This window comes from Onychostoma macrolepis, chromosome 23 (genome assembly GCF_012432095.1).
Source record: "Onychostoma macrolepis isolate SWU-2019 chromosome 23, ASM1243209v1, whole genome shotgun sequence".
Lineage (NCBI taxonomy): Eukaryota > Metazoa > Chordata > Actinopteri > Cypriniformes > Cyprinidae > Onychostoma > Onychostoma macrolepis.
Window position 1 is genome coordinate 13,899,343 of NC_081177.1, and position 20,938 is coordinate 13,920,280.

Sequence of the window (20,938 nt, forward strand, 5' to 3'; positions counted from 1 at the left end):
TCACGAAAGTGCGTTAAACTTGAAGCTGTTAAAGTCAGCGGACACAACATTAAATATCATCTGCAGAATGTTTTGCTTCTCTTCTCTTTTCTGACATGATCTGTCATTAACGCTGCAGGAAACAATTGGATAAGCCGGCATAACATTAGTTTTATTCTTGTACATGTACTAAAACACAGACAGTTCCGTTAGTTGGTGGAAGAATGTGAATGCACTGTTTATGTTTCAGTGCATACCGAAGGAATAAACCCATCCGTAAAATCTCATTGTCACAAATGTTAATGTAAAATGCAATGAATTGTTTTGGCGGTATGAATTGAAATAATTTTAATACATTTTGTTACTTTTCATGTTGTTAACGTCTCTGAACTTTTTGTGTAGTTTTGAGGGCTGGTCAGGATCACTTTAATAATTTGTTTAATAATTTATAATATTTTAACAGCCCAAAGTTGTTGCAGTCCTCATTTCCAAGTGCAACGTTGTCGTTGTCCGTACGGGACATTAAATAACCATTAATGGGGAAAAAAGTGTGTTGGTACAGGTGCATTGGAGTGTATTGGAATATACTAAAGTAATAAACCCTCTGATCAAGTTCGTGAATTTCACCATTTCAAATCCATGACTATATATTGTTTACATATCTTTACTTTTGTAACTACATTATATTTGTGACCATGGGCCACAAAACCAGTCATTAGGGTCAATTTTTGAAACTGAGATTTATACATCATCTGAAAGCTGAATAAATAAGCTTTCCATTGATTTTATGGTTTGTTAGGATAAGACAATATATGGCCGAGATACAACTATTTGAAATCTGGAATCTGAGGGAGCCAAAAAAGCTAAATATTGAGAAAAATGCCTTTAAAGTTATCCAAATGAAGTGCTTAGCAAAATTAAGTTTATATATATATATATATATATATATATATATATATATATATATATATATATATATATATATATATATATATGTTCACGGTAGGAAATTTACAAAATATCTTCATGGAACATGATCTTTACTTAATAGCCTGAGTTTTGTCATAATAGAAAAATCGATAATTTTGACCCATACAATGTATTTTTGGCTATTGCAGATATACCCATGCTACTTAAGACTGTTTATTTTGGTCCAGGGTCACATATGTATGTAAAGCTGCTTTGCAACCATGTAAAATTGTGAAAAGCGCTATTTGAAGAGTGGTTAAATTATTGAAAAAGTAAAGTTCATAACTGTGCAAAGTACTGCATCGTTATGAATTATTATTATTATTATTATTATAATTATTTGCAACTCAAAACATTTCTTTTTATCTATACTATTTTTATATTCAAGTAGAACTTAAATACAGTGTATTGTATTGTACATTTAATCATAACAGGTCAACAGAGGATTCAACTAAAATAAATTACTGAAATATCACTTCAATATTTAACAAATTAAATTGTTTTTTTTTTTTTTTTGCAAATCCCCCATTGTTACATTTGTGCTGTAGGCAAAAGTTGTGTTTGGAAACTCTGCCCTTAAAGCACCTGTTAGCAGAAACATACTGGATGTTTCAATTCATACCTCACATTTTCTTTGGTTTGCCCAAAAAGAAAGTCTCATCTTAAAAAAATAAAATAAATCAAAAGTACACCATCTTAAAATAATTTCATTATTCTCATATTTGAAATTCATGGTGCGACTTGTGTCCCACAGATTCCCAGTAGTGTGCACTCTACAGAGTTCAGATGTTTAGCAAAAGTACAGCAAAACCGATTGTTGGTTAATTTCAGAGCTCATGGAGAGACTGACTTATCAAGCCCCCTTCACTGAACATACTGTAGCCTATATCCAGGCCGATGTTAAAATCACGTTATTACAATACTTAAGACACATTTAAGGGGTGAAGGAACAAACAAAAAAATATCAATACACAGAATGTGATATTGTCTTTTGTGCCATAGGTGAGAACTCATACAGATCATAAGATGAGTTGCCTCATTCATCTTTTACCAAGACTAATTGTTGGGTTGAGTAAGCATGGAAATGCCATTGGGGTTATGAAGTGAGTGTCCTCTTTCAAAGGTTTCATCCAGTTGGTTTATATGGGTGTGTGTAGGTCATATGTAAAGAAATGAAAATCACTTTTTAAACAGGTTGTAGATGGAATTAAGAACCTAGCCAGTGTCCTTTCTTAAGGATGAATATATATATTTCATCCTTTACCAAACGCATTTGTAAAAAGTGTAGTATTTTACAAATTAATTTGTGGTGCACTAAGTTTGTGCTAGATGAAAGCATGAAATAAGTACAATTTAGAGTGTATTTTCAGTTAGTATAGACACGTCACAAAATAAATATGTTTGAAATAAAATTAAGTATATTTATTTTTCACTAGGGTAGGATTCCAATAATGGTGATAAACTTTAATTAACATGGCACACAGGCTGTGGTTCTTTTTCGCCCTTGTTTATTTCTCTAGTGTTTCACTGTGTATGTTTTTTTTTCAGACAAAAACTGGAAAAGGGTTAGAAAAACAAACTAAGGAGAGAATAATCTGATGAGTCATAACATTTCACCAAAGTTTACCCCAAAAAAATGTAATTAAAACTCTGCTATGCTCTACAGCAAACGCCATTGAGTTCTCTATGCCTGCTTACTTGAGAACAGAAAAACGCATGCAGAAAAGCACAAAAGTAATTCATAATGACAAACTTTTTTTTTTCTCATTCAAAACTATCATTTGGATTCAAGTTGACTACATTTATGATGCTTTTTTTATTTGTTATTTCACGGAAAAGAGCAGCCTGCACAGTTGTCAAAATCTCTTCTTTTGTGTTTCACAAGTCATACAAATCCTTTTATAATTAGAGAATGGGGATTGTCACGATGTTTTATCAGGTTTATTTTCACACTCCTTTGACATCTAAATCGCATCATCTCAAATTATTCAAGTATTGATATGCTTTTAAAGTGTTGTCTTATTCTTGTCTTTTCGTTTTGTGGAAGCTATTGATTTCCATTCTTCTTTGTCTCCTCTATGTTTTCCACATTTGTACCTTTAGGTCCGTCTCTTTTAGTGTATGTTTCATTGCACAGGGACCAATTGATGTTTTGTGGGATTTCAGGCCATCTTTTTTTGGATTCAGGCCATTGTGGCGACCTGTGTGCTTTTGCTGTGCATTGGAGAATTGAGGACTCTAAAAGGTTTAGGTGGATTTTAGAGCAGTATGGCATTGCAATTGGCTCATTTGCTTGTAGAAAATTGCATGATTTGCCTTGGCAATTGTCGTCACAGCCGCCAAGCTCAAATTCTGTGACTTGGACTGCTTAGAGCTCAGTGTCTATAATCCTTAGATTATGATGGCTTCACTCTCCTGCCATTTTTATTTTGGATTACTTGTGTATTTGTGTGAAGGAACGCTGTGTTTGCTGTTCGACTTGAATTTGTCGAGCTCTACCCAGTGTCATTTTGCCCTTTCCAAGTTCATCATAATGATAAAAAATTCCTGACAAGGTGCTTTGAGGTCTCTCAGGAACATGGCGGTTCCCTGTGAGAACTTTGTCTTAAACCAGTTTCTCGCCGTGTATTTATGTAAACAATGCATAATGTCCATGCCGAGGAGGAGGAGGAGGCTGTCATGTGCCTGTCACGTGCGTCACTGTGCTTGTCTGACCTTGTGTGCTTGTGACAGACAAGCTCAGTGTAGTCCTGGAGCACATTAGTACAGTGCTTAGAATAGAAATGAGGAACACATTTATTTATTTTTTACTTCAGATGTAACATCAACGAGCCTCTTGTCTCTTTTTCATTTGTGTTTTTATCATGAACTTTCGGTTAACCCCAAATTAAATTGAATTATTTACTTATCTTTATGTTGTTCCAAACTCATTCTGTTATTTTCTTTTTGTCAGAGCAAAGGAGATTTTGAAAAGATTTTAAAATTTATACAGTGACAGTTTATAGTAACCACAGGCTTTTGAAGCCATACAATTCCTTGAATTGTATAATGATATATTTGATTCATATAACTGTAAAATTTGGGATGATCTTGAATTCTGGCTGATAGACACTACTGTTTTTGAAAGAAGTGTCTCATGTTCACCAAGTCTGCATTTGTCATAAAAAAAAAAAAAAGTAAACTGTAGCATTTGTGAAAAAATATTACAATTTCAAATAACTGTTTTCTATTTTTAAATATTTTAAAATGTAGTTTATTCCTGTGATGGCAAAGCAGCCATTACTCATGTCTTCAGTGACAAATGATCCTTCACAAATCATTCTAATATGCTAATTTGGTGCTCGAGAAACATTGATTATTGATTATTCTCATTGATATTAGCTGCACTCCTTATTTTTGTGGAAACTGTGCAATTTTTGATTTTTCTAAAAATCTTTGAAGCATAGAAAATCCACAGGCAGCATTTGTTTGGAATCTTTTATGTCTTTACTGTCACTTTTGATCAATTTAATACAATTAATTTCTTACCGTTTATTTATTTACTCATCCCTAACATTTGGAAGGCGGTGTACACCAGTAATTTATTTTCATGTTATGGCCAATATTAAACTTATGTACTATTTCGTCTAAACATATTTTAAAATAAAACACTAAAAATTCACAATTCGACAAGTAAATTTAGGCATCAATATTATAATGTGCACTTTTATGAAATGTCTTTGTGTTCCACTTTAAATCATTACAGCACGAGGGTGAGTAAACAATGACAGAAGTTTAGTTTTTTGGGGTGAACGTTTCCTTTAATTATTAGGCTTAAACAAATGGGTGAAAGAAACCTAACTCCAATTTTCTGTCTCGCACACTGAAGCTTTTTGGGTCAATGCTAATTTGTGGGTTTGTTTGGATCCTGGTTTGTTTTCCCTTGGCTTTCTGTTTGTGATCATTTGTATACAGCTGTCATATGTCCTTAGCCCAAAGGCATCAAGCCTATTGTACTATCGCTGAATATGTCTAATTCGCAGCTGTTTGTTTTGATGAGATAATTATTGTGCTATAATAGGCGAATTCATCTTTTGCCATACTGAGGACACTTTTCATAGTCTAGAATCACATGACTGACTCTGTGGCCTATTTGTAAATTTGCTCTTTCTTCAGGCTGACATGATAATTTATCAGGGGCCCGGGGCCTCAAAGTGTTATGAATGATAAAGAAATAAACCATCCCTTAGTAGAACCTAGAGGAAGAGACTTTGATTCTTCATGACCTGCATAGTGGGCTTCATATTCCTGCCTACATTTGAGCAAACTTTAACCTTGACCTCATTTCACTTGCACAACAAATGCTTTTTCAAATGTTTATGAGTGGACTTTAAATCCTCATAAACTACAATTTATTTGACATGAATCATAGCTTAAAAGCCATGTAATAAAGTTGCATTTCATATGCCTGCTTTTGACTGCCGTAGGGATGAGACCTCAGTAGATATGACAAGTTCATCTGAGGTCAAAGATGTTTTTATAAGTTTGCCTTTCCAGGAATTTTCTTGGTAAGGCAGTTCACAGACCACCCTTAAACCTTAAAAGCCTTCTCATTCATGCTGCAAACACTCCAGCAGCATCCGACATTCCCTTCAAATAAACATAATGATTAAATTCTGGATATAGGCCTCAATGGACCTTTAACTAAATCCTAGCGTAAGGTCCTGCGTGTATATGTGTGTATATAACGTTACGTTTCTGGGCCGAGTTCCAGTGCGAGTAGGGCTTTGGCTTTCTTATGTAACAGCCCTGTGAAACCAGAGCTTTTGCTCAACGGCGACTTCCCAGAAACGGACTGTTTTGCCTACTTATCTATTCATTTAGATGTTCTGCCTCCTCTCTTTTCTTTCTCACTCATTCCCCACCACTCCTCCTGCTCTAATTCTCTCTGATCTTGTTTATTTGCTCTGTGCAATGGCTCCTGAGATCAGAACTGGAAGATCGAGAGTTGATCCTTATGGTATAGCAGCTGTATATACAGGGCTTGTGTGGATTCTGACCCATAAAATGGTTTATAAGTACATTTTAAAAGGAATAGTTCACCTAAAAAGGAAAAAAATCTGTCATCGTTTACTCACCCTCATGTCATTTGGTACAAAAAAGATGCTTGGCAGAATGTCCAAGCACCTCTTTTCCATACAGTGAAAATGGTGACCAATTAGTTTCAGTAAATAACCACTTAAATTTCATGCAGAATGACATGAGAGTGAGTATGTGAAGACCGTTTTCGTTTTTTGAGGAGAACAATCTCTTTAAGGGTATTTTTTAGGTTAGCCCTGTGTCATTCAATTCTCTGCACTTAGGAGGTGTATTCACACTGAACCAGTTTGCAGAATTAGTCACACAAAATTAGTTGCAGTGTCAGCCAGGGCTCTGCTGAAATCTGCCTGATGAGTTTTCAAAGTCAGTGGGCCGTAAGGGAGTGCTATGGAGGTCTGTGGAGAAGTTTAAAGGAGTACAGTTAAAAAAAATAATAAATAATTAGGGTAAGGGGGTGTGCCCAAAGCATGAATCTGTATTCAGAAAGGCACAGAAATAGCCGGCTCAACATTGTGATGTCTATCAGCCATCGGCGATGGCATCGTCTATCGGCCCAACCCTAGTAGGCAACCCTGAGGAGCCATGATGCACTGTTAATTTAATAAGTAAATCTTTAGCAATTCCCAAAAATGAATATGCATTGTTCATGCTCGTTTTAATAATAATGTCGGTATGCCTAAATTCACTTGTAGCATTTAAAATGGTTGATTTTAGTGTTTCCACTGAAAGAACCAGCCCATTCTTTTGGGAATCAGAGTAGCTGTGTCACACTGTATGCTTTGTGCGGTAGATCAGACAAATCAGGCAAATCGCCAGGAAGTTGACAACACATAAACAAAGCACACAACTCCTGTAAGAACCTTCCATGCAATGTTCAAGTGTTATGTCCGTTTCACACTGCATGTGTGAGCAGAGCGAAAGCAGTTCACGTGTTCTAGTGTGAAGCAGGCCATTTGGAGTGCTGACATGGCATAGAAGCAGGTCAAGTGCTGGTAATCAGTGTTTCTGTCTCTGAGAGCGTGTTGAGGGGCCCTATAGCTCGAGGGCTTTCAGGACTCTAGCTCACAGCACTGAATGTCAAGACATCACATTCTTCCCTGAGGAAGCTCTGTGTCAGGACTGAGATGCTGTATGGGTGGGGTTCATAGAAAAAACAACAACTTTGAAATCTCTCAGTGATTGTTTTCCAGATTATCCTATTAGGGAAGATGGTTGATGAAGTGGGCCATTAGCATAAAGCTTTGTTTTAAAAATCTCCCTTTGTCTCTGAGAGATATGCATTTATGTTTTAAAATCATGTTTCAGAAGTATTTCTTAGTTTATCTGTTGCATGGCCTTGGTCCAGATTTGCTGAGCCCATTGTGTTTCGTGCCATTTTTCTCAAAGATCACTCCATGGCTTCACTGCTCAGCTGAGACCAATTTTAGTTTGGCCCTAACTATGACTTAGTTCAGTGCCAAAAAGACTCAAGTCCAAGTCCTAGTCTTTTTCTTTTCTTTTCTTTTCTTTTCTTTTCTTTTCTCTTTTCTTTTCTTTTCTTACTTTTCTTTTCTTTGCTTAATTTCCTTTCCTTCCTTCCTTCCTTCCTTCCTTCCTTCCCTCCCTTTCTTTTTTCTTTTCTTTTTCCTTTCCTTTCCTTTTCCTTCCTTCCTTCTTTGCTTCATTCCCTCTCTTTTCTTTTCTTTTCTTTTCTCCCTTCCTTTCCTTTTGGTGTTCTTTTTCTTTGTGCCTTCTTTCCTTAATGGAAATTCATTAAAAACCACATTTATTATTTTAAACTAAAAAAACCCTTTCTTTTATCTCTCTCTTTCTTCCATTTTATTTTTTCGTTATTTATTTTCTCTTTTTTCCCTTCTTCATTACATCCTTTGTTCCAACACAGTGACAAAGTGAACAGAGTAAATCCACCCTAGCACAAGTCATGTTTGACAAAGTTAATTGTCTGGAAGTGACACCACTCCCCATATAACTTGATGTTTTCAACTTGTGGTTGCCAAGACAGCAACAACATCTGGATGAATTTCTGTTCTAGTCTTGAATCATGTCAGCCCACAGCACATTTAAATCCTAAATGCCGTCATTATTTCATAGTAATGAAACATGCAATAACTTCATAGTCGGTGAAATATATCTGCATCATTCAGAGGAGATGGCTAGAGCTTCTCTTGATCACACACAGAGTGTAAATATTTCTTTTGTTAGTCTAGATTTCTTTCTGTTTCTCAAACTTTCCCGTATCTCCTTCACATTTGCTAACCTTGTGGCACAGCTAAATTGTGCTATAAGCAGAAGAAAGTTCGGTTTACCACCTTATAAAACAATGTTTAGACTCTTTGAAAGGAAGAGTCCCTGTTAAAGAGGAAGGCACCAAGTGTTTCTATGAATATAATCCCATCATCCCTCACTCTTGCCACACCAGCCCTGCTCCATACAATGTATGTCAACAACACTATGAGCGGTATGTTTTGGGAAAAATTTAGAAATTGTGTGTAATGTATACAAATTCTTACTCTCGAGCAGAAATGTTCTTGCTTGAGTGTAAGAAAATGTTTCACATGTTCATGTAATGAATACAAAGGATTTGGAAAGGCTTTTGGCTTTATGTTTAGAAACTAAGTTTTCCAGTCCTTGTCAGTTCAGGTCAGCTTTATTATGAGGATTAAATAAAACAGCAGTGTCTTTATTCTCTGATATTTCTAAACACACAGTCGTCTAACACAGAGGCTGACTGCTCCATGTGTGGCTCATTGTCACACACACACACACACGCTCAGTGAGTGATCTGACAGTCTCATTTAATCAGTTTTGCTGTGAGGTAAAAGTATGTGACATTCGTTCTGTCAGATCTGTCAGCTCAAATGTCAGCCGCTTTTTTAAATTTACTGATATGATCTACTCTCAGTCAGTGTGATATAGATGAATTGAGGGGGCTGCTGTATATTGGATGTTACACGAATAAAACACAAGCTTTTTGCAGGGTATGCTAATGCTAACTGTTGATGGTGTTTCTGGTCAAAAAATGCCAGAAACTTTCTATTCATCAAATAATCCTGAAAAAATATCACCGTTTCCACATAATATTAAGCAGCACAACTGTTGTCAGCATTAATAATAATAATCATGATAAAGTGTTTCTTGAGCAGCAAATCAGCTTATTATTGTTATGATTTTTGAAGGATCAAAAATAATGGATGCTGAAAATTCCGTTTTGCCATCACAGGAATAAATTACATTTTATAATATATTAAAGTGGAATTGAATCTATTAAAAAGGCTGTTTTTAATGTTTTTTTTTTTAGTTTTTATTAAAAAACCTTTAAATGGTAGTGTATAGGGAATGTATACTGTGTATTCTCAAATGCAACATCACTGATAGTGTTTTCAAAAACATCAGCCTATGCTTTTCTTTTGTTGTTTTTCTTTTAAATTAATGAACAATATGCATTTAATTAAAACAAGATTAAAAGCAATTACTCACCAAGTGCTTACATGGAATCCCATTAGAAAATTAAAATGCCACCATTAGGATAATCCACACATGCAACTGTTGTGTCTATATAAAGACCATCTCATTTTTATAATTTCACATGTTCTTATCCAGAAAATCAAGCGACAGTCTAACAACAGGCTCTACTGTGGAGAAACTGCAGACTGCCAGCACACTAATACTGGTCTGATATGAAATATGACTCTAATAAGAATCAGATATACTTTATGAATCAAAATATTGCTAAACGTGAAAGCTGAAAGCTTATGACACATCCACGGATTCATCCAAAGTATTTTGTGGTAACGTCAGTTTAGGTGAGGAATTCAGTGGTAAATTGATCAAAGAGCAATCAAATATTCTAGTAGTACTTTGCTAGTTGACTAGTTAGGTTACTCGCCTAGTTTCTTACTTTCTGCACATCCTTTTGAAGGCTTTTTCTGGCCACATATGGAGAATTAGCTATCTGTCGTGTTTGTGGCCACATCCCCACATTTTCCATGTCTAATCAGCTCGGTGGATTTGACCGTTGGTTTTAGTGAGTCCCTTGAATAGAACTGCCTTTTTTAGTTTTGGAAAATTTGTGCGAATGGAGTACACAACCCACCTTAATGCTAAAATTACGCAAACCGATAACGTCATCTGAGCAAATGGATGCCTGATGGGCCTGGCTTTTCTTCCTGAACTCTAAAATCTGAAGATGTTTGCACATTCACTCTAGGGGCAATTGAAAGAGGGAGTGGAGCTATTTTTCTGAAGCTCTGCTGTGCCATTTCTTGTCAAGTGGATAAATAAAGGCCGTTCCTCTTCGGCAAAGAAGAAAACGCTTGTTGCAGAGAAATGGGCCTCGACAAATTCTCTCAGGCAAACTGTTTCTGACTGATGGAAAATGATGACTGTTTGCTTGGGTTGTTGATAGTAGAAGCGTACTCTTACACGTGATAATCACGTATTGACCTTGTGTGTTCACTGTCATATTCAATATTTCAACTCATGTTATGACCATGTAAACCGGATAACATATCTACATCAGGATACCAGGAAGAAAGAGGATAATCTTTGGAGCATTGTCCACATTGAGCATTGAACTCAAGCAACAGGAATTACAGTTGAATAAATTGGGTAGAAATGTGCTTAATGGTTCTAAAATAGGCTTGACTTTATTTATGCAAATTATAATTTATTTTCATTTGTTGTGATAATGTGACCTCACCTAGATGTTTTTGTAAGATTAACTTGTGCAAAATTGCTGTCCATAATATACCTGTTATGCAATTCTCAGAAACCATTTGCAGTAAAACCACAAACCATCTTCAGTTCTTAAACGCACAGGTTTGACCGCATACCATCTAATCCCCAGATACTTGTACTGATGTAGAGATAAAAGACCTGAAACAAAAAGCTGGTTGCTAGATGCTTTTCATATTACTGCAGAATGTAGGCCTAACTTCTTACATTATTACATTAATTGATCTTCAGCTGTTTGGACCATTTCTGTGTGCTTTGTGTTGTGTTTGTTTAAATGTCAACTGCTGATGGCACTGAATAATGCTGAATGCTGAATAATGATTGAAAATGATAAGCAGCTTCAGTGATTGGCTGGCAAGAATCAATATTTCTTTTTTCCCCTGATAAACGCACAGGAAACTGGCTGTCGCTGGAGGACGAGGGATGAAGTGTTTTGAATTTTACTTGTGGACAAAAAACATTTTCCACTGTTCACTTTTCAGAGATATGGATTTCCAGGCATTTATTTTCAGTGTCGGGAAGCAGCTTGATTCATGCAATATGTCTTTTTGATACAGAATCTTTCCACACTCTATTGGAGTTCAAATTTCTTCTCTTATAAATCCCTGAAATTTTGTATGATTGATTTTAGCTTGAATGCTGTACTACGGTAAGACAGCCCTCAGTACCTCACCCCAACTCTGTGAAGTTCATGGCTGTTTCATTGTGGTCTTTATGTTCTGTGTTTATTCCTGATAGATGCTCATAGATTAAGTGGATTGAAGAGAATGAGTGAGCACATTTAGGACATGAGTCACCTTTTTGCCATTAAATAAGGCCAAAATATGTTCGTGATATGTAGCCAGACATGGTTAAATTAGAAAGACATCAATCTTTCTTGGTTTCCCTCTGGACTGGAAAAGATTTACTAGGCTGACTGAGTCTCAACTAGGCTGATTGTGTCTGTCTTTTTTTTCCGCCCAAACAGATGTGCAGAGCATAGGCATATTTATTTATCATCAATATGTTTGTGTATAATTGATATATATCATGTGTAGGGATGTAACGATTCACTCAACTAACGATTCGATTCGATTCACAATTTTTTTTTTACCAAATGAGATTTAAGAGAAATGATAAATTAAATGTGTCCTTTTATTATTGCTTGGACAAAATGCTGCACATTTCTTTGTGAAACTGAAATATAACACTATTATAATACACTCATATAGCACTTGCATATTATTGCTCTTTTGTTGGTTTTGTCGCTTTGGATAAAATTGTCTTCTAAATAACAAAATGTAAATAACAAAACTAAAGTGAAATTTTAAAACAAGCCCCAAATCAAATAAATAGCACAAATAAAAGAAATCTCTTCATATAAACAAAATAAGGCTTTGTCTGTGCTCTTTCCATTTAAAATTAGAGGCAACCACTGCATTTTAATCATTATCCAAACAAAGATGCTGCATACATGCAACATGAGCAGTTTGTAATCTAAATTAGATTGTATAATTTCGAAATTTGAAGCAAAAACAGAATGGTCTGACTTCATTTTTGTGAAACTATGCATAAAAAATATCTGCATGAAACCGAAACAGCAGTCGAGCAGAATGAGACGCAGATTCACTTTCTGCCAACAGGTTGCGCTTAAAGCGTTTCCTTGGTTTCCACTGTAAACAAAGCAGTGCTGCACTTATGAATTTTAAAGGGGTAGTTGACTTTTTTTTTTTCTAGGCTTGATTGTGTTTATGGGGTGCAGTCAAACATGTGTTCATGCTTCGTTTTTAAAAACTATAATTTACCTTTATTCTACATCGCTCTGTCTCTTCTCTGATAAACACCCCGATTATTTCCTGGTTTTATGAAGCCCCTGTTGTATTGTAAACCATGCATGTGCTCCGGTTGTATTGTAAACAATGGCGTCGTCAATATTGCTTATCTATTTGAGCCCGATTGAGACCCAGAGAATATTAGTGAAGAGGATCGCACAGAACCTGTGCAAGCACGGCTCTTAATGGTATGTTTTGTTTGTTGTTGGTCCATACTTTTAGATACGCTGTTATTTTTTAAGTGCTACTGCTTCTGTTTGCTTTTAATATATGGTTTTATCCTGATTAAAGCTTTAATACAGCACATCCATGTATAACGCTTCTCATTGCTATGTGAAAATAAGTGTATAATTGGACCAGTTTGTTGGAGCTGAGCTGATGATCTGAATGAGAGAGATGCAGAGCGTGCGCATAGCAGGGAAACGCGAGCCACAGTATTAAGAACCGCTGCTTTAGAACATATGATTTTGAAACTTGTGAATCCATTAGAATCGTTAGAAGACAGAATCGCGGTTCATATATGAATAGATTTTTACGTGCACCCGCAATCAACCACCCCTTTAATATGCATTATACAGAGGCAAGATGAAAATAAAAAATACCATCTAAATTTTTCTAAAGACAGAAAGTTCCCCTCAGACATAATTTCATTTCAACTCCTACCCCTAATTGAATCATGATTTGTTTAGCATCTCGACCGATTTGAATCGTCACATATTTGAATCGATTTTCAACCGGCTCGTGGTTAATTGTAATCATGTGTGTTTAACATACACAAAAAAATCAAGTCCCATCTAAATCTAAATATATTCTTAAATATTTTAAATAAATATTTAAAAAATATTAAAATGTTGTTCGAATTAAATCATTCATTCAATTTATTTAAAAAAAATTTAATTTTCTTTTGCTCACATCTAAAATACCTCATTTTAAAAATATTAAAATGTTCAAATTATTTAAAAAAATTACTTTTCTTTTGCTCAAATCTCACATCCATATTTCCTCATTTTATTCCTCTTTTTCTCTGTGAAGTTATGTGCCAATGTGATGATTTTCCTGTGCACCAACATCATTGGCATCTGCACACACTACCCAGCAGAGGTGTCTCAGAGACAGGCCTTCAAGGAGACCAGAGGATACATCCAAGCCAGAATACACCTTCAGAGAGAGAACCAGCAGCAGGTTGGCAAGCTCTCGAGTAAACAAACACACCTACCTGCCCGACACTTGTTTACCTCATGAATGTGCATGAAGCATGCTGATAACATGCTGTGCTTTAACTCTTAGTAAAACCTTGTGAGAAAAGTTACAACTTTAAATTCATCCTTTAAAGCACCGCTGCTTCAGCCATACACAAAGCTTTAAAACATTGTGTCAAGTTAATAATAGTAGTATAACTAAAAAATTTTAATTTTCTAGTCCTTGTGATTTGTTTTCAAATATAGTCTAAATTATACTATAGATGTGAGTATATATGTATAGATATTTGACATTAAATATACATTTTTCTAGTGTGAAATATTGCATTGGTTAGATATTGTTCAGTCTAAGTATCTATATCTCTATAAAATGATTATAATAGTCCTTATCAAGTGTCCAGTGATTGTAAAATTTAGCAAAAAGTCATTGGAAATGAATTGGTGAAAATGTATGTATAAAGGAAAAATATAAAGGAGTGTTAGAGTGTTTTTGTGTATTTTATCCCCTAAAGTCTTGAAAGTTCATCAAAAAAATCAAAAAGTTGTGTCAACTACCCACATATACGTGTATGTGTACATATACATACACATGCTCACTGGTGTCATCTCAAACCTGATCCAGGAGCGCCTGCTGCTCTCTGTGTTGCCAAGGCACGTTGCCATGGAGATGAAGGCAGACATCAACGCCAAGAAAGAGGATATGATGTTCCACAAGATCTACATCCAAAAGCACGACAACGTCAGGTACACAAATGCCAAGACCAGCACATAGTGTCATACAGATACGGTTGCCAATGTTGTCCTCACACCTCCAGAATGAGAACTAACAGTGTTATAACACTCAGTCCCCACGTGATTGAAGCAGGTGACAAGTCTGGATAAGACACAGACACATTAGACACTGATACCGCTTAATGTTATCTATCCCAAGGCTGAAGCGATGTTGAATGCTTAAACGCAGATTAGCGTACTCGCTAGTCCTTGAGACGTGACTTTTCTGTCTTTTTTTTTTTTTTTTCTTCTCTGAGGGTCAAGTTGGGTTATGGCTGCTTGTTATGATGTACCAGAAGTTACACAATCAATTAACAGAAAGCTGCGTGAAATGACAGCAAGCCACTTTAGTAATGCAGTTACAAGTTTGGAGCGTGTGGAATTCAACACGTTGTCCTGCATAATCCCAGCCAGCTCGAAGCATCTGTGCTAGGAAAACTTGGACGTGTGAAAATGCTAAATGTCACAGACTGTGTAGGGATCCTGCTTTCCAAATGTTATGAATTTTATCAGCCGTTTATGAAGGCAACAGTGCCATCTGTTGTCGCACGATAATGCATCCGTAGCGCGTGTCCATTCTGTCATGTCTCAAATTGTAGTTTATGACCATCTATCCTCCTCATGGCTAGGAGGCCTTTAAGGACACCAGCCGAGTCCTGCTTTTTCTAATTGAAGGATAGACTGAAGTATTGAAAGTGGCCACCCTCTATTCAGAAAGTGAACTGAATCGATGTTTTTTTCTCGGTTAGCCCATCAAACCAACTTCAGTGACCCAGACTAGGTGCTCAGTGATTATTGATCTCATTTTCTCTGTCTGTCTGTCTTTTGTCTTCTGTCTGTTCTCTCAACAGTATCCTGTTTGCAGACATTGAGGGCTTCACCAGTTTGGCGTCTCAGTGCACGGCTCAGGAGCTTGTGATGACCCTTAATGAGCTTTTTGCTCGCTTTGATAAATTGGCTTGGGTAAGTGGACAACATGAATTCATTTTTAGTGTTAAAAAAATTTCAGTTTTTAAATACGTTTATATTGCAATAATTTCACATTCAATCTTCAAATTAATGTACAAACAACATAAAGACATAAAGTATATTTTTCATATTTATTTAATGGCATTTTTTATGACTGAAAGCCAGTATCACTGATACCAAAACTACTGATGTCTCTATAAAATAGTTTTTTCCCCTAATATTTAACCATTGAACATTAAAGTATAATTGAGAGCTGTCAATTTTAACATTTATTAGACTTTAAAACTTCTAATTTAAGTGATCTTCGCATAAACCCATTATAATAAATGATATTCAGCTACTGCCCTTCAGCAGAAATATACAGAAACTGAATAAAGTTACCAAACACTAAATTCTAAATTAAATAAAGCTGAATTCTTATAGCTATAAAAATGATTGATTTCCTCTTTTGTTTTCTTTTCTTTTCTTCTTTGATTAACACACAGCAGCTGGGTTGTTTTGGCTGCTTTAAGAGCTGCCTCTGCTTAACCTGATGCGGAGCTGACTCGCATTGTATTTTCTTTCAACTCTCTTTACCATTTCTGACCCACTTTAGGTCTTAAAGTCTATACTAATGAACTGACGAGTTGAATCGGGTGTGCTAGATGAGGGAGACAGTGCTGGGTTGTTCCTGGACAGTTTTGAAAACTGCTTAAATGTGACTCTTATATAACATATTACATGCACGCACAGTTTTAAGGCAGCTTCAATTGCCTTTTTGATAAACTTCATGACTTAACTGACCACAACATTGCATGCATGTAGTTTATTTCGTGCTTTGATATGAAATTGCTACAACGCGCCGGCGCCTATGTGCATGCAGCTACGAGCACAGTACCTTTCCCACGTTCGTTTGACTCGCGCCTGGTGCTGAAGTGAAGTTGGAACGCATCTGAAACGTATTCGGTTTGATGTGGTCGTAAAGACTTTCTGTGACTAAATAAATGCACTTCTTGGCAAGAATACAAGAGATGGAAGCAGCAGTTGTGAGTGGGGTGGCCAGCCCCGCCCCTGCGTTAATTGCGTTAAATATTTTTTATGCGTTACTGAAACATTTAATCGTCTGCGTTAACGCGATCATTTTGACAGCACTATATTGACTATAGCCATTCCATATAGGGCTGTGATGATAAATCGATGCAGAATCGATTTGTGTATCGCTTCTGAGATCTTCCGAATGCATCGCGATTCTCTCTGGAATCAATTCTGAGCTTAGATTTTAACAGCCAATAAAATCAGTTTAAAATGGCCAATAATAAAATGTATACTATTTGTGCCAATTTGCCTAAAAAGGAGTGCATATACCATAGGTTGAACCAGTAGTAAGAAGTAATTACTGTTTTGAAAATAGATATGACCAGGTTGTTTATAAGATGTCAAATTAGACATTCAAGATTCATCCATTCATATTAAAGGCGTGGTTTACTGCTTTTTTTCTTTGCTTGATTGTGTTTACGGGGTGCAATATAACATGTTTTCGTTTTTCGTTTGTTAAAAAATGCCTTATTTTTCATATAATTCACCTTTATTGTAAGCCGCTTTCTCCTCTGTCATTTGAACGACCGGTTGACTTCCTGATTCTATGAAACCACTCCCTCGGCAATGGGCTCAGATTGGTTAGTTGGGCCGGTGTGTTGTGATTGGCTAAACTGCGTACTGCACATTGTCCGGAAACTTCACGCACATTACCTTTACGGGCGACAGTTGCATGTGCTCAATATTGCCGTATGAGTTTGAGCCAGAATCAGACCCAGAAAGCGGTAATGAAGAGAGTCAAGCAGAACTTCTGCAAGCACGGCTCTTACAAACGTTTCTGAATGGAAGTTTGCTGTTGTGATTACATATAATTTTTTGAAGTTTGTACACGTTTGTCTTATACACACAAAATAGCATCGAACTAATGGCTACTATAACCAAACAGACAAACAGAGCTGGCTTGTGTTTACGTTCTTGATCAAATCGAAAAATTACGTCATAAAGTATACATGGAAAATACATTCACAAAATTAGTACATAATTACAAATTCGCGTCCGTTTGTCAAAGACACACGAAATAGCATTTAACTAACTGGCTACTAAAGCCAACGTTGGCATTTGTTTACGACCTTGATAAAACTAAAACATTAGGTCTGAAATTATACATGCAAATACATTTAAAATTATGAAATATTACTTACAGGTTGTGGCCCAACAACTGCTGCCTCTGGTTTTAAAGTTGGAACTGCTCCATGTTTTAGTAATAGTTTCTGTGTGAATCCGGCATTGAACTCGTGTAGATTCTGGAAGCTGTCTTCTGTAAAATGCGCAGCACAGAGAGCTAAATTAGGATTGTAATTGTCAGGAATATAATCAAACATAAATTTTAACCATTGTTGACGAACTACAGCATCCGTAGGAAGCCCGAACACAGAAGACCTGACAGCTGTGTGAAAATAACACCGTTTCGACGGCATGGCTACAACTCTCTACTATAACTCTTCCTCTTCGACAAAGCCGCAGAACATGGCCTTGCCCCTTTTTTTGCATGTTCCAGAGGGAGGGGTTGATGCAAATTTATGGGTTTATTACGTATGCAACCCGGGAAGTATCTCGTTGTAGTCCCATATGAGTCGTTTTTGTAGGCATTAAACTTCCTGATTTTTAAAAGACGATATCTCCGCTTACGTTGAACTTTCAGCGCAGCAACTTTGCAGATACTGTTCATGCACCAACAGCAACATTACACACTATTTAAAATGAAAAAAGTGAAATCGCAGTAAACCACCCCTTTAATTGAAAGTCTAAGAGAAACAAGTTTGTGACTTGTGTAAGATTTTTTTTTTTTTTTTTTAGTGTAAAACATATTTTAATAGAATGTCCATGTTGAGTTTTTACTCAAGAAATATATTAAAAGTAGTGGTGTCAAAATTAGCGTGTTAACGCAGGCGATTATTTTTTTTCAGTTTAACGCGTTTAAAATTTTTAACGCAAGGGCGGAGCTACCCCACTCACAACTGCTGTTCGTCACTTTTTCTCTTGACAATAAGTGCATTTATTCAGTTGCAGAACGTCTTTACGAGCACATCAAACGGGAGACATTTCAGATGCGCGCTCCACTTCACTTCAGCGCCAAGCGCAATCTTCAATTGCACGCACAAAGGTGCCGGCGCGAGCTGCAGCCTGTATCATTTCATATCAAAGTATGAAATAAACTAAGTGCATGCAATGTCGTGGTCAGTTAAGTCATGATGTTACCAAAAAGGCGTTAGGTCATTATTAGAGACTTCATGACCTGAAGCGTGTCAGGAAAGGTAAAAAGAGTTGAGAGAAAATATGATGCGTGTCAGATCCGCGTCACGTTCAGCAGTGGCAGCTCTTAAAGAAACAACAGCCAAAACAACCTGCTGTTATGTCTATTAATCAAATGACAAAGGAAAAAAAAAAAAAAAGGAAAAAGAACTTTTATAGCTTTAAGGATTCATCTATATTTAATTTAATATTTAGTGTTTGATAATTTCAATTTCTGTATATTTCTGCTGAAGGGCACAGGTAAATATGACATTTATTATAATGGGTTTATGTGAAGATTGTTTTAAGTTCACTTAAATTGGAAGTAATTTTTTAAAAGTTTAATAAATGTTAAAATTGATAGCTCTCAATTATACTGTAATGTTAAATGGCTACAGTCAACAGGTCAATATTGGGGGTACAAACAACATACTGTCTTTGTTGTTTGTACATTAATTTGAAGATTGAATGTGAAATTAATGCAGTATAGAAGTATATTTAAAAACGTTAATGTTAGGTGGGATTAATTGCGATTAATTTCAGAAAAAATGTGCGATTAATTAGTTAATTTTTTTTAACCGATTGATAGCACTAATTAAAAGACATTTTTGAAATGGTCTTTCCCAGAATTTTTGTCGATTAAACTTAAAGATACTATTGTTACTTGTATGTTTTTGTGTAGTGTTTGTTTCTTAAGAAAATGTTAAGTTATTGTAAATGATGTATTGAAATGATACTGTTAATGTTGCCATGAATATAGCTATTGTTGCTGATATGGCATTAAAACAAACAAACTAACATTTCTAACATTCAAACATTTCTAATATTTATACAGTTTTGTTTCAAGAAATTAAAAATAAAGCAAGTTAAATATCAGTTGTTTCATAACATGGGGCAGTCGTGGCCTAATGGTTAGAGAGTCGGACTTGTAACCCAAAGGTCGCAGGTTCGAGTCTCAGGTCCAGCAGGGATTGTAGGTGGGGGAAGTGAATGACCAGCGCTCTCTCCACCCTCAATACCACGACTGAGGTGAGACCCTTGAGCAAGGTACCGAACCCCCAACTGCTCCCCGGGCACCGCAGCTTAAATGGCTGCCCACTGCTCCGGGTGTGTGTGTGCATGTTTTTTCACTGATCACTCGCTGTGTGTGTTCACTTGGATGGGTTAAATGCAGAGCACAAATTCCAAGTATGGGACACCATACTTGGCCACGTGGCACCTCCTTTCCTTTTTCCTTTTCCTTTATGTAATGTAAAGTATGGACATTTATTTGGACATTTGTGAGTGTGAGATGACAGCTAAAGTAATCTTTATGTAAAAAATAGGCAATGAACATGCACAATTAAATATGTAATATCTACTGATAAATTAAAAAATAATTATCAAGAAACAGCCAATATGTTAATAAAAACCTCCAAACACTTTTAACAAGCATATAGCCAACCCTGGCAGCCACCTACAAGGATGCTAACATCATAACATCCTATTAGTGAGGATTTCCGCAATAACAGTTGCATAAATGTGCTGTGTTATGTCTGAATTCTTAGGAAAACCACTGTCTGCGGATCAAGATCCTGGGGGACTGTTATTACTGTGTGTCTGGACTTCCGGAGGCAAGGGCAGATCACGCGCACTGCTGTGTGGAGATGGGAGTGGACATGATTGAGGCCATCTCGTACGTTGTTCTTCACATCATTTTCTATATCGATCTCGCTCTCTCTCTCTCTCTCTGTCTCTCTGTCTCTCTCTCTCTCTCTCTCTTCCTCTCTTCCTCATCAACACATTTTTCAATTAAAACACATGCGTGTTGCTACATGTGCAGATTGGTGCGAGAGGTCACAGGAGTGAATGTGAACATGCGCGTGGGAATACATAGCGGCCGTGTGCACTGCGGGGTGCTTGGCCTACGCAAATGGCAGTTTGATGTCTGGTCCAATGATGTCACACTGGCCAACCAGATGGAGGCGGGAGGTCAAGCAGGGTAAAAGTGAACACCACCCATCAAAAATGTGATCAGTAATAAGTTTTGTATTCAATGTTGGCTGTAAAAGATGTAGAGATTTGTGTTAAAGGAGTAGTTCACCCAAACATGAAAATTTGCTGAGAATGTGTTCACCCTCA

The 20,938-nt window shown here is 36.3% G+C and overlaps 1 protein-coding gene across 5 annotated transcripts in view; it reads left to right on the forward strand.

Annotated features, from left to right (window-relative positions):
- The window catches only part of adcy6b (adenylate cyclase 6b), a 41,316-nt gene that overhangs the window by 10,331 nt on the left and 10,047 nt on the right, over nucleotides 1–20,938 (forward strand). For 4 of the 5 annotated variants that reach the window (XM_058763190.1, XM_058763189.1, XM_058763192.1 and 1 more), the window contains exons 4-8: nucleotides 13,605–13,754; nucleotides 14,394–14,515; nucleotides 15,394–15,505; nucleotides 20,365–20,492; nucleotides 20,640–20,798. In XM_058763190.1, the coding sequence (XP_058619173.1) occupies nucleotides 13,605–13,754; nucleotides 14,394–14,515; nucleotides 15,394–15,505; nucleotides 20,365–20,492; nucleotides 20,640–20,798 (671 nt within the window). The remainder of the gene's footprint in view (nucleotides 1–13,604; nucleotides 13,755–14,393; nucleotides 14,516–15,393; nucleotides 15,506–20,364; nucleotides 20,493–20,639; nucleotides 20,799–20,938) is intronic. The other variant, XM_058763193.1, reaches the window with a different exon arrangement.